The sequence below is a fragment of the Rhipicephalus microplus genome, chromosome 7 (genome assembly GCF_043290135.1).
Source record: "Rhipicephalus microplus isolate Deutch F79 chromosome 7, USDA_Rmic, whole genome shotgun sequence".
NCBI lineage: Eukaryota > Metazoa > Arthropoda > Arachnida > Ixodida > Ixodidae > Rhipicephalus > Rhipicephalus microplus.
In genome coordinates this window covers 143,446,586-143,459,361 of record NC_134706.1, presented here as the reverse complement: position 1 = coordinate 143,459,361, position 12,776 = coordinate 143,446,586, and the positions used below count along the sequence as shown (strand labels likewise).

General features: G+C 43.3%; 1 protein-coding gene across 5 annotated transcripts in view; it reads left to right on the top strand.

Moving 5' to 3' along the window:
- The first annotated feature begins 4,196 nt into the window (after window positions 1-4,196).
- The window catches only part of LOC119182278 (alkaline phosphatase, tissue-nonspecific isozyme-like), an 85,178-nt gene continuing 76,598 nt past the window's right edge, over window positions 4,197-12,776 (top strand). For all 5 annotated transcript variants that reach the window (XM_075869822.1, XM_075869821.1, XM_075869820.1 and 2 more), the window contains exons 1-2: window positions 4,197-4,358; window positions 11,106-11,440. In XM_075869822.1, coding sequence (XP_075725937.1) covers window positions 4,277-4,358; window positions 11,106-11,440 — 417 coding nt within the window. In that variant the 5' untranslated portion in view covers window positions 4,197-4,276. The remainder of the gene's footprint in view (window positions 4,359-11,105; window positions 11,441-12,776) is intronic.

The window sequence follows — 12,776 nt, the reverse complement described above, 5'->3', positions numbered from 1 at the left end:
TGGCCCAAAAAGCAAGTGATGTTCCAGATGGGCTTTTTGAGGACATCCTATAATAGGTGAATGAATAAAAAATAAATATTTTTACCCTGTACTGGATGACATGTAGCTGCCAAGTCTTCACTCTGTCGACTCGTGTGATCCTATGATGAATGAGAGACGTGACCTGCCTCATACACCATGTTTATTCTATTGTCACTTCTTTTTCCTCGGCTTCACCTACTATGCCATATATATATATATATATATATATATATATATATATATATATATATATATATATATATATATATATATATATATATATATATATATATATATATATATATATATATATATATATATGTGTGTAAGGACTACACAGAATGTGATGTTTAAGTTGGGGTTTTTGAGTACATATATAAATAAGTGAAGGAATAAAAATAATACTTTTATCCTGTGCTTGAAGGCATCGAAGATAGCCGTGTTTAAGGCGTTTCAACACTATGCTGCACCACCCACGCATTGCGGCATATTTGAGCGATATAGCCTAAGACAAGAAATGTAGTTTGGCCCTTAAGAATACGCATTTACAGTGCGCCTGGCCAAGGGAAAATTCTGGCATAGAAAACGTTAGTCAGGTGAATTTCGTAGTACCTGGAAATTACAACACAGCCATACACGGAAAAAAAACAAAAATCAAACCTAATAAAATGCCACACCTCACAGTAGGGTATTTTTTAAGAAGTATTGGCGAGATGACTCTGCTTCATAACTTGGAGAAGTTGTGAATTTGCACTCATTGAAAATGAGGACCACTCTCAAAAACCTGAAGGTTATTTTTATCACTTATATTCTTACCACAATAAGAGAGGCTGGTTATGTCATTCAAATGATACCTATTTTAGGCAGAGCCACACTAAGTAGAGATATTCCTTCACTCTCTGCCTCTTGACTGTTTGAAGTTTAGCTTTTTTGCTAGGTTTATCAAAAATAGAAGAAGCTCGCCGATCCTGTAGAGCAAGTGTCATCCTTTGGTGAACTTATGGAATCTTTTAAGTTTATTTATTGTCGCGAGAGGAAATGACAAAGGGATCGAGACGTTGTGAACGGTCGTTTACTTCTATTCTCCGCAGCCAATAACTTCTTCCCTCTCAGCCTCGACTACCACTAGCGCGTGGCATTACCCTCTTCCCCAAAAAAGTGCTTCGGCTAGATACCTTGGTTTAAAACAAAAGTGAAAGCTGTGCCGAGAACGTTAGTAAGGACTTGAATAGTACAGGGCATAATTGCAAGGAAAACAAGAAGAAACACAATGTGCTTGACTGCTTGACGGTGCTTGACGGTACTGCAAAGGTTGCTGCTTGCAATCAGCGCGAATAATATTGTTTAATTCTTGTGACGTGAACCACATCATAAAAACATTGTGAGCGGCAATGGTGCGATGTCTCCGCTAGCACAACTGCGTAGCTGACTTTGCCTATGCGATGTAGAAGGCGGCAGGGTCCAAAACACTCGCACATTTTTTCAGAGCGGCCACGTCGTCGTAGAGGCATCCAAATACAGACTAGGTCATCCATATTGTAGGCCACCACTCTGTGATGGCTGTTGTATCGGCGAGCGTTTTGGTCTTGACGAAACGAAATGCGTTGCCGCACAAAATTATTTGCTGCACAAGCGCGCTGAACTAAAGCGTTTGTATCTGAAGAGGTGGTCGCAGACGGAGTCGGCAGGAGCATTACGTCAAGCGTCGTGGTGACATAGCGGCTGTAAACGAGTCTGAAAGGTGCGAATCTGGTGGTTTCCTGGAGAGCCGTGTTGTAGGCAAATGTTACGTATGGGAGGACTTCCTCCCAATTCTTGTGATCTGAGGCCAATTTTGCAATGGTTTTGTTGGGGCGCTGGGTTAACGCAAGGTCTGCGAATGGAATGTTGTTGCTATTGGTTTTGTGGTACCACTCAGCTGCAAGATATCACAAAGCAACTGCGCCTTGAAGGCTGTACTGTGATCTCTGGTGACAATAGCTGGGGCACGATGATGGAGAACGATGCAATGCCCTGGCGTGCCTCTGATTCCGTGGAAGACCTGGCGTCGCGTCTTGCAAGTATATATTGACGCGGCGGCCCCGGACGCCACGCCAGACGCCAAGAAGACGTTGCTGCTTAACGCGCTTAAAGTGGAGGGATTGCAAGCGTACTACAAGGCTGCTGCTGAGCAGACGCTGCTTGAAGCGTCCCGGCTTCAGGACAAGGCGCAACGTGCAACGCGCACCAGCAGGTCTCAACTTTTCTGGACGAAAAGTTCACGCCACATGATGACGCTTTCTGCGTACATGCTCAATTCCGACGACGTAATGAAGAAGCGAACGAGACTTCCGTTCAATTTATTCTAGCGCTGCGGCGGTTGGCCAACAACCGCAATTTCGGCACCGCAGCAGATACAATGATACAGGACCAGATTCTGTATGGCCTGTGTGTCCCCGACCTGCTTCGGTCATTCATCCAGATAGGGGACGCTTTTACTGTTGAGGCAGCGTTAGAACATACTAGGGAAGAGGAGCGCGTCGACCTCACGTAGCAGCAGCTGGCTTCTCTGCAGGTCAACTCGGTTACGTGACTTGAGCAGACTGCTACAACGTTATGCTTTCAACCATGCTGTGCCACCAGCTCCTCCGAGTTCTGCTAAAATTTTGCAAATTCTACCAGGCCAAACTTCAACTTCACAAACTACGATGATTCCGGCCCAGACTGAGAGCATGTTCACTTGTGCTGCACCTGCCGGTGTCTCAGATGGACATGCTTCTGATGTGCCTGCTCCTGTCGTGTTTCCTGCGGTTGAGCATTTCCAGACTCTAGCTGCTTGCGCACAGCTCACCGAACGTCGATTGTTCCTGCTGCTCCCGTCTTGCCTGCCGATAATTCCGCCCCGACTATGCGTCTTTCGGCTTGTGGTGGCCTCCGGGATGCTGTGTCTGTTCTCGATCCACCAGAGGTGCATCCACTAAGTGTTCCAGCCATGATTTCAGAGTCAGTTTGTATTCTACTTGCTGTCGAGGTTCCTCCGCTGGTCGCGTCCACGCCTACCGTGGCCGTTCCTGCTCTCAGCACGGGTTCTGCATCGGTGGCGCCGAGCCATGCCCAATCGGAGCGTCGTTACCTGCCTGTTCTAGTCCCGACTATGCCGAAAGTACCTTGGAAGCAGAATTCGTGGGCCTATTATGACGCTCCACCAGACTGTTCTGGGCGGCGGCAGTTCAGACGCCTGTCGTTAAAATGGCACCGCTATAGACGTCGACGCCACAGACTCAAACACGACTGTCACTACGCAGACATTCTCTCTCAGAGAAAGCGATGGTGTCGTGGTTATCGTGTCGTGGTTAAAGGTGTTTGCACCTGCAATGCTTCACATACAAAGCATGTTATTTTCGTGGAACATAGCAACCTTGTACGTTACTTTCTTGTTCGTCACTTCTGTAGCCACCCAGTGTGGGTTGACAGTATAAATAAATAAATAAATAAATAAATAAATTTAAAATGCCCAAGAACAGAGCGACCCCGGTTGCCCTTCTTTATCTTATATGATGTTTTCGTTGTACCATTCAAGTGCTCATAGGCTCATTTTGTTCATAAGTTATTCGTCTGCTTACATAACTCAACTTGGCTTTATATTGATGTATCGTTCGTACACATTCATGTGAGGAGCCAGGGAAAACTCGAAAAAGTCTATCGACGTTTTTAACAAAGATAAGCAGCGCCTTTCTTTTAGAATCTTGTGTTGACGCAAAATGCTCACATCATAGCCTCGGCAAAGCACTTCTAAGAAGTTATGCATTCTGACAGCAACTCAGAGTGGCCTGACCTATGGTGGTACAAAGGGAGCCTTCATTGAAAACGCGAATAGCTAGCCTAGGGTCTCGGAGAATGAGATGTGGTGTATTGCTGTAGAAAGCAGTACACAAGCTGTGGTGTCTCGTCGTGTCTTGATCATATTTTGTGCCCAATGTTCCCAGGCACGTTCGTATCAATACTAAATTCTTGAAAACATGGGAAATGGCTTGTGTTTTGTCTGAAAAAATAGTAGAATGCCATGACGGCGAAAGTTCGCTTGCCCTTCAAGGGTTTGATTTAGCTTTAAGTTTGAAGAGTTGGAAATGCCGCATAAAACGCATTAAACAGCCGACATTTTCTCACGCATCATACTTGGTGTTTCAATCGAAGATGAATTGTATAAAGAACTACGTCAATTTTCCGCAGTTCTACTTAAACTGAGCTTCACTCGCTTTAGCTTCTTCGTAGAAAAATGAGCCGTGTTCTATTATTTGTTGCAACAATTTTGCAGGTTTCCTACGCTGAATTTCCTGTACCAAACAAGCAGAATGAAGGTGAGATGTTCTGATAATTTCAGGTAGCTTTTCGTTATCGTCGAGAAGGTAATTCAATTTATAAACACTATAGATAAACTGTGTGATACAGGAAAATTGCGAGAATTGTAAATGACGTTTCTCAGAATCGTTCACATCAAACGAGAATTTTAGGCAATGCTTCATAGCGAACAATTGTTTGTTTGTTGTTTCCTAAAGATTTTTTCTATTATGATAGCCACGCGCATATCACACTGCAAAAAGTGTGCACATGCGAGCGGACATAACGAACTATCTGCGAATAATGGAGTAATTCCCTCTTTCTTATTTTCGGCCTTGGAAGGTGCCATCAAGTTTTGCACGTTATTTCAGGGTTAAAAAATTTATTTCCGACGCTTCATTATCACTGAGTTATACAGTAAGCATCTGTGCCGTTCCCTGATCTCGTCTTTGTTTATTCTCTTGAATTTACGCCAGAAAATTCTATTGAATTACCTTCTATGCCGCTTAAATAATGTCTCTCTAATCATAAGCAACTCCAAATACAACGAAGTCTATAGCATTACCTTTCCCAATCAGTCATGTCATTACGCAAGTTGAACAGCTACCACTTAGACGGCGATGGATTAAGAAAGTAGACACAAGCGCTTGTACCGTCTTTCGAACTGCGTACTTTTTAAGTGTGTGCTGCTGCACTTCCAGTACAGTCTAACATGCTAAATGTACTGATATGCAATACGCAAAGAAAACCCAAAACAAATTTCTATTATGCAAGCACGTCAATTTTAGACTGCTGATGAAATTTTAGCAGCAACAAGGCTGTTTTTAGTCAAAGCTTTCTTGTAAAGGAGCCGTCGTAGGTCGTAGGCGAATTTACCCAAAGAAAGTGGGTACCTTCTGACTACGGATTTGTGCCACTCCTCCTACCACTCCCACAACTTAGCGCGCTATGGCTCCCGCCACGATACTCACTTGATTTTCCCACTTCATATAACTTCTTTCCTAAATAATTCTACTTCATTCAGCTCAACTTATTCCACCTCGTTGCACGCCAGCCTTAGTGTCCGTCAAGCGCACCTGGCTTAATAATTAGAATTTTCGTTTCACAAAGGTGGAGTTGCTCCCAAGTGCAAATAATAGTAACTGACGCATGTCGGCACCAAATTGGTCGATCTGATTTCTGCATCTAAAGTTTTCATAAGAATCTGCATCACACTTCATCTCTAAATTCAGGTAAAAGATTTTACGAATCCTAAGCATGCGTTTATTGTCACTTGTCTTGAACGAAAGAAGCTAACAGATGCGCTATTCTTGCCCAGGGAAGCTTTTACGCGCAAAGCCACTTAGGGGCTCGGCTTCTCGGTGTCTCTGGTCGTCACGGTGCTTCTTGTAGTCACGGTATATCATAAAGTTCACTCCGCATGGTGACTCCACTCTACCATGGAACTATGACTACACAAGGTGAACAAATTTAGTAGGCATTTATGACGTGAAAATAACGCGGCGAAGCACCTCTGGGTTTCAACCTGTCGCTGTGTATTGTCGTAATTGTGTGTCATATAGTCATGGTTCGTCTTACAACGCTAGCTGCGCATTTGTACTGAAATGTTTCGTATGCCATTTCAATCATTCTGTATGTTTCCATAATATTTTTAAGGATAACTTAAAGCTCCATCAGCTTACTTATGAACTTATTGTAACGGCATGCGGAACGTTTCATGGATTATTAGCACCAAGCCTAAAAACAAAGTGAGAAGTGGGGCAGTCTTTTTTTTTTCAACTTTTTTCTTCTTTTCTTTGTTCTTTAGTGTTTTCTTTTCCAGTTGTCTGTGCCTTCCTCTCTTCATTTTTATTTAGCTTCCACTTTCTTTTTTCTATTCAGCTATTTCTGTGTCTCGATTGCTTCCTCTCTTTCAATTTCCACACGTGGTTTCACCTGCGATTCTCCAAGCCAAAAGAGCATACGAAAGCCAGAGTCCGTAACATGCTTCGCAGTTATTATCATCATCAAGGCGCTCAAACAAAAACAGGTAGAAGACTTCTGTTTGACGCAGGTGCGCGCTCAAGTGGTTAGGCGATATGTGATTTTGCCTCTATTACGTCAAGCGACAGCCTATGAGACAGCATACCACAGCCTGCGACATCATACGAGACCATAGCCTCCTAATAATCACCACACTTAAAATGGGCATGCGCCACAATAAGTGCATGGTACTCGCCACCCGTAAACTCAAAATCTCGAAAACAATAGTAAGCCCTTCAAACACCCGACTACATTACTGGAGAGGACACCTACGTCAACTTGCGTAAAGAAGTGAAACCGGGCATGTGAAATACAAGTAGAAAAAGAAGAAACACTACACGATTTGCCCCTCGCTCGGTTTCACGTTAGTGGAGCTAAAAAGCCTGGCCTGCGCGGAAGGCGCAGCACAGTCAGAGCGAAAGCTAAAGAAGTCTTTCAGAGCCTTTTCTAAACCCTCTTGAGGTAACTACTGCAAGCACACTTGCTCGATACCCACTAAGGCATGAGTAATTGTAATTTCTTGGTAGTAGACAGGCATTCACTATGCTATTTTTTGTCGTTCTTCTGAGAAGTGCTGTATCCGCTAAACACTTTCAAGGATTTCTGTGCCAATTGCTCATGCAGTGGCGGGCGATGATGAGGAATTATGCCTGAAGTGGTTATACGCCTGAGTTCATAGGTTACCATGAACACGCTTTTCTAGTGAGTTGGAGCATTGTATGACCCTCTGGAAACGTTATTCGCAATGTGTAATGACTGGTTGTTCTTTTGCTGTTCTAAGACGCTTTATTACTAATATTACGTGATTCCTTTCCCGACATCAAGCCTGCCTAAGGCAAGTTTGCGAACAAGTCCCAAGCACCAGCGTGGCTCAGTGGTAGAATACTGGGCTGGCACCCAGTGGACCCGGGTTTGAGCCCCACTGAGTCCTTTGTACTAGGTTTTTCCTCCTATTTCCGTGATCGTGGTTACGGACACCGGTTGCGGCGGCGGCAGCTCCGGACAACTACGGCGCCGCACTTGACACGAGTCTCATAACAGCTTCCTTTGTAAAACGCCATTTTCTACATGATTCACTCCTCTTCAATGTTATTTTATTGGGCCAACAAGGGCACAGTGAAATAAGTAGAGCTCGAAGATCTACGAGAGCGGTGAAGACAGCGGACTATCGCCAAGAAGAGGGGTGCAGTAGTGGAGGTCACCGGAAGTTTTTACCATCTGGTGGTGCTTAACCTGCACTGACGTGGCCCCGCCGCGGTGGTCTAGTGGCTAAGGTACTCGGCTGCTGACCCGCAGGTCGCGGGTTCAAATCCCGGCTGTGGCGGCTGCATTTCCGATGGAGGCGGAAATGTTGTAGGCCCATGTGCTCAGATTTGGGTGCACGTTAAAGAACCCCAGGTGGTCAAAATTTCCGGAGTCCTCCACTACGGCGTCTCTCATAATCATATGGTGGTTTTGTGACGTTAAACCCCACAAATCAATCAACCTGCACTGACATGTCGCAGTACATGAGCCTGTATCATTTGGCCGTCGTCAAAATGCAGCACCACGTTGGAGACAAACACGCAATCTCTGTGTCAGCTGAAGAGCTCCGTAACCGCTACACCCCCATGGCAGACATTAGTACCTCCCTATTTATTCATAACTCATGGCACAAACCAGCGTAATCACAACCTGCGTGTTCTTTCCAGAACGCTCATAAGCACCAAACTCCTTCGCTCACTTTGTTTACACAAATGAACTGTCCATGTAGTAGGCTACAGCAATCAGCAAATTTTTGCAGAGGAATGTGTCTTTGGCCGCTAACGACAACTGCATAAAATGTTTGACGCCGTGAAGAATTGTTACTGAAACGATAAACACTGTGTGATTGCTGTTAAAGGGACACCAAAGTGTAACAATGAAGTGATAAAAATAGAGATTTCTCTAAGAACTCTATTGCCGTTAATCCTACCACCAGAAGGTAATACAAGAGAAAATCAAATTGGAAGCCCCATTTCCAAGTTTTGCGCCGAAATATGCGCCCTTGGGTTCACGAATTTAAAATGTCTTCGGCGTGTTTTGTCTACATTGGCTTAAAAAAATTTCACAAAATTTGGTATGTCAAGTCTTTGGTCTCATGAGCAGACAATGAGCATGATTCTTTTTTATTGGGAGCTGCGTAGGACTTACTATACCCATGAGGCAAAATATGGCATCATGACGTTTAGTGACGTCACAATCTTCATTTTCTTTTCGCGCATTTTACCGCTTACCAAGCGTTTCTGTAGGGCGAATGAGATGATTTCAGCATTTCCATAAAGTATTTACTTGTAATTATTTTTCCCTTTTTCATTGTCTCTTATTTGCTTATCAAATACCCTAGTTGTCAAACTATACACCAAAATTGGCTGTCGGCGTCACCACAAGCGACGCGAAACATTATCACAAATGATGGTATCACCATATCATGTCTTGATGACATCGATTATCGCCGAAATTTGTGACGTCATGATGTCACTGGAGCGTGACATTAAAAGACATAGCATGATGACGTCACACATGACACCACCACTTGATCAAACGTTGCCAGATCACACAGGCAGTGCAAAACCTGGTGAGAAGCAGAGGGCATTCGCAGCTGGCCGGGGACGGAGCAATACAACGATACGTAGAAAAAAAGGCGATTGTTTTCGCGTTCAATCGTCATAGGCGAATGCATGAGAGACTTTGTGTGAGTTCTATTCGTGATGTAGAAGTGATTCCTCAGTACTCGCGCGTGTTTTACAATTCCGCCCTATCGAAAAGCCGGACCGCTTACCTCTATTCAATAACATCCTAGCCACCATGTGTTGGTGCCTGGTTGCTGTAATGGAATGCCGGTATATGCATTCAATCCTAATTCAAACAGCATTACTTTCATTCGTACTGTCACTAAACTGTGCGCCTAATACAAAAAAAACATTTTTGTTTGCAACAATTTAATTACGTAGCTTGCGGTGGGGTCAATATTCGGCACTCGAATTGTGTCAGACAAATAAGGGTGTAATGGCGGAAAGAAATAAAAAAAAGGGTCAGCTCTAGCATGTGCATATTCAGTTTATTGAAGAAGCGATAACGCGAAAGCTCGTTAGCTGTCTAAGTGAGGTAGATTGGGAACTGCAATATCTTAGCTGAATTATTCGAAATCAACTTGTTATGTCAAACGAATTAAACAAAGCATGAAAGGACTAAAGCGTTGTACATCCTCTTCGTCACGTTATAAAAAAACGCACGCACCACGTTTTTCAGTAAGCTCATTATATCCATAGCATTTGAGGTGCACTCTCAAGGCACTTTACAGGTTTCAAGCCGAATAGTGAATATCCCGTATACAAGCTGTGGTCCATGTCATGAATATCCGGCGAATGTACTGTTGCAGCACGCGCATTATGGAGTAGCAATGCACTAATATAACGGGCATAGAGTGTTACATTCTGACGAACAGCCTCAGTTGATCTCCTTACACATGGCTCCATAGGTCGAAAAGTATTTCCAAAACAAGCGTACGAATCAGCACTACGCACGGTGCGAGGGAAAACAACCTGGCCAGTATAAAGTCTTTTCCCTGTGTGGTATAAACAAACATGCACAATTTTTCTAGAGTGGAGTAATGAGGCATATAACCTGCAAAGTGTTGCTGAATACACCCTGAATAGCTTGTTCAATTAGGCGATTGCCTAATTTATTGTTTGCTCAAGTAGACTGCCAGTCTTCATGCTAAACTGCGCCCATGAATTAGTTTGCAACGGGGGAGTTGGTAGCTTCCCTGATTTCCAAAACACCCATTTTAGAAATTGATGAACTCAGCCTTTCACATATTTTATGAAATAAATATAGCAGTGCACAACACTGGCGTACGCATGGGGTGGCACACCAGGAGCGTGCCCCCCTCTCGGATTTTTTTTTCGGAATGACATACAGTGCAAAATACTATTGAATATAGGTGCCCCCACCCACCCAAGAAAAAAAATTGTGCCAACGCCCATGCAACACGCATTAGGTCCCATTATTTATTAACCGTAGGGGCCAACTGGCGTGTGCTCATGTGTTAGATCATGCGAAACAAAAATAGGCAAGCGTGGCAGAGCAGACTGAATACTTATGTACAGTCTAATATTCATAAACAGAAGGATAAAGATGCCGAGAAGAGAGAGAGAACAAAGTTGAGTGAAATACAGAGAGGTTAACCAAAAGAAAATTTCCGGTTTGCTACCTTGCTATGAGGAAAGAGAAATGGGCATGAAAGGTACGGTGGCAAAAGATACCGAGGAGGCGATGAAATGAGCAGCGGTACAAAAGGACAGGCTTTATTTTTGCTAGAAATGTATTGGCAATTAAAATCCTGTCGCAGCTTAACAATTTTGGTGAGATAAATACAGAGAAATATTTCAGAAGGTCAAGCTCATTTGCTTCTCAATTGAGTACCCTACAGCTGTAGAAGAAGTCCCTTTTGTTTAAAACGTCCCAGGTTATCTTCGATTTTCATCATCTTTTCGAAGTCACAATGTTCTGCCTTTCCTCTTGCTGACTGTGGACTAACAACTTTTCACATTACTCAAGCCACGAAAGTGGCGTGAATTAGCAGTACTTGAAGGCATCCTTTTGTGGTCGCAGTAATTTCAGTTATCTGCAATCACCACATAGTCTAAACTACTTCAAGCACATCTCTTCAGTGTACATGATTGCTGCCTATAGTGATTTAATTTTGCTTTTATTTTCTGCAGCTAATCGGAGTTACTGGGAACGTCTTGGAGATGAAATCATTCAGGAGAAGTTATCGAGACAGCCTGTCACCAATCTTGCCAAAAACGTTGTGCTATTCTTAGGTGATGGCATGGGTGTGAGCACCGTCACTGCGGCTCGTATCTACAAAGGACAGTCCAAGTACAATAACAGCGGCGAAGAGTATGTTCTTTCGTGGGAACGCTTCCCATACGTGGCACTGTCAAAGACGTATGGACTTGACACACAGACATCTGACTCGGCGAACTCTGCAACCGCCTATCTTTGCGGAGTCAAGGCCAACATGGGCACATTGGGTGTGGACTCTACTGTTAAGGTACGTCGTTCAGCCATTCTAACAATCGTGGATAATGAAGAAAAAGTAGAACAACTGCATCAAATGTGACCCCATATCCGTATATATTTGCCCGAAGCGAAATTCCTTCAAAACGTGCGTAACGTATTTTAAGCAGTAGTTGTAACATTGCCACCCCCCGCCTTACTGTAATTACTGCATACTCAAGAACATGAAAAGGGAACATCATTAGAGACAACGATGTCCACAGTGAATGCATACAGAGCTATTCACATTTTAACTGCGCAGTACTTTCACGGTCAGCTCTTCTATGCTGTAGAAAGCGGTCGTATGCACTTGGTGTAATTCTCCATTTGTGTTAAAATAATCGCGCTCACGCATTTGAGAAGAAAGAAGAAGAATATATTGTCCTGTACTTGATTGGTCATTTTCATTTCCCTTACCAGGTTTTCTTCCTGTCTTTCTGATGTAATTTATGGCAATAATGTTAGCTTTGCGCAAGGTAAATACTTCGATTCCAGTCGTAGCAATAACAACGAACTCATCAGTGTGCTCTTCTCAGTCCACATTTGGTTACTCACCCATACTGAAAATTTTAAAATAATTTGTTCCCTGTCATCTCTGAAGTATTCATTTAATCTGGGCACCAGGGCACAAAGGTATTTTGATAAATGAAATGTCTGACTCTCTTGCGAAGGCATCATTTTCGGCACCGATCACTCCTATTTTCCCACCTACAGTACATATTACGCTGGCGCAATCGCACATGCTTAAAATAAAGCACAATTTATCAGACGCTGCACTGATGGCTTCTCCGGAGTACCAGCTCTTGTTATTTATCTGGCGCAGCGAACTGTCTAATTCAAGGATAATGGAAGTTGTCATGACAAAGTTTCGTTGCCGCGTTAGCTCCCTCGGCTTTTACACACAGAGATCCGGTTTATTGATTTCCTTATGTGCAATTACTTTATTCAAGAGAAAACAATTAGTCATTTTTCATTATATTGTCACCGTTTCCAGTTATTAAGAAAAAGCATATTAGCACCATCTCTTCAAACATTGGGCTTGTAATTATCAGAGCCTGCTCGTCTTCCTTTTGGAGCCTCTACCCTAAGGTACAGCCACAGGGAAGTTTTATTCGCCGTTCTGGAATACATCATTGCGACTAAAAAAGTTCTTGCTAAGTTGTGGGCTCACGGCTTTTTTTTAGTTTGGAATGGACATTTCAAATCATAATTAGATAACTAGCCCTTTTACGAATGAAGCAATGCAGAGAGTATCGGGCGAATTCATCTTATAATCAGCCAATATCCTCCTTTGGGTATGAGCCATGTGCAGATGAAAACAAAAAAAACAA